Here is a 1024-nt window from a genome sequence, read left to right as displayed (position 1 = left end):
TACAGGAGGTCTGTTCTCTCCTGGGTCTCTATCTATCTCTATCATGCTAGGTGTCTACAGGAGGTCTGTTCTCTCCTGGGTCTCTATCTATCTCTATCATGCTAGGTGTCTACAGGAGGTCTGTTCTCTCCTGGGTCTCTATCTATCTCTATCATGCTAGGTGTCTACAGGAGGTCTGTTCTCCACCTGGTTCTCTATCTATCTCTATCATGCTAGGTGTATACAGGAGGTCTGTTCTCCCCCAGATCTCTATCTATCTCTATCATGCTAGATGTCTACAGGAGGTCTGTTCTCCCCTGTTCTAACAGTGCGTTCCTCCTGTCTCTTCTGCAGGTTGTTTGGTGTAACAGGGAACTGTGCGGCTTGCAGTAAGCTGATCCCAGCCTTTGAGATGGTGATGAGAGCTAAAGAGAACGTCTATCACCTGGACTGCTTCGCCTGTCAGCTCTGCAATCAGAGGTGAGTTTACTGGACAGGAAGCAGCTCCTCGTGTCCAGTCAGCCAATGAGGAGGCTTGATGTTGAGAAGGGGTGGGACAGTGTGGACGTTCCCGAATCAGTCTCTAACAGTCCCTGACGGTGTCCATGTTAGGACAGCCTCAATCTCAGCAGGAGTTGACTGATTCTGGTCTAATAGTCCCTGATCAGAGATAGTCTGGTCTAACAGTCCCTGATCAGAGATAGTCTGGTCTAACAGTCCCTGATAAGTGATAGTCTGGTCTAACAGTCCCTGATCAGAGATAGTCTGGTCTAACAGTCCCTGATAAGTGATAGTCTGGTCTAACAGTCCCTGATCAGAGATAGTCTGGTCTAACAGTCCCTGATCAGTAATAGTCTGGCCTAACAGTCCCTGATCAGAGATAGTCTGGTCTAACAGTCCCTGATCAGTAATAGTCTGGTCTAACAGTCCCTGATCAGAGATAGTCTGGTCTAACAGTCCCTGATCAGAGATAGTCTGGTCTAACAGTCCCTGATCAGAGATAGTCTGGTCTAACAGTCCCTGATCAGAGATAGTCTGGTCTAAC

General features: G+C 48.0%; 1 protein-coding gene across 1 annotated transcript in view; it reads left to right on the top strand.

The window, feature by feature from the left end:
• Window positions 1-463, top strand: part of LOC120049432 (LIM domain only protein 3) — a 91145-nt gene extending 90682 nt beyond the window's left edge. Inside the window, exon 3 of the mRNA XM_038995699.1 lies at window positions 334-463. Coding sequence (XP_038851627.1) covers window positions 334-463 — 130 coding nt within the window. The remainder of the gene's footprint in view (window positions 1-333) is intronic.
• Window positions 464-1024: the final 561 nt, after the last annotated feature.

The sequence above is a fragment of the Salvelinus namaycush genome, chromosome 6, assembly GCF_016432855.1.
Source record: "Salvelinus namaycush isolate Seneca chromosome 6, SaNama_1.0, whole genome shotgun sequence".
NCBI lineage: Eukaryota > Metazoa > Chordata > Actinopteri > Salmoniformes > Salmonidae > Salvelinus > Salvelinus namaycush.
This window is presented reverse-complemented; position numbering and strand designations above follow the sequence as displayed.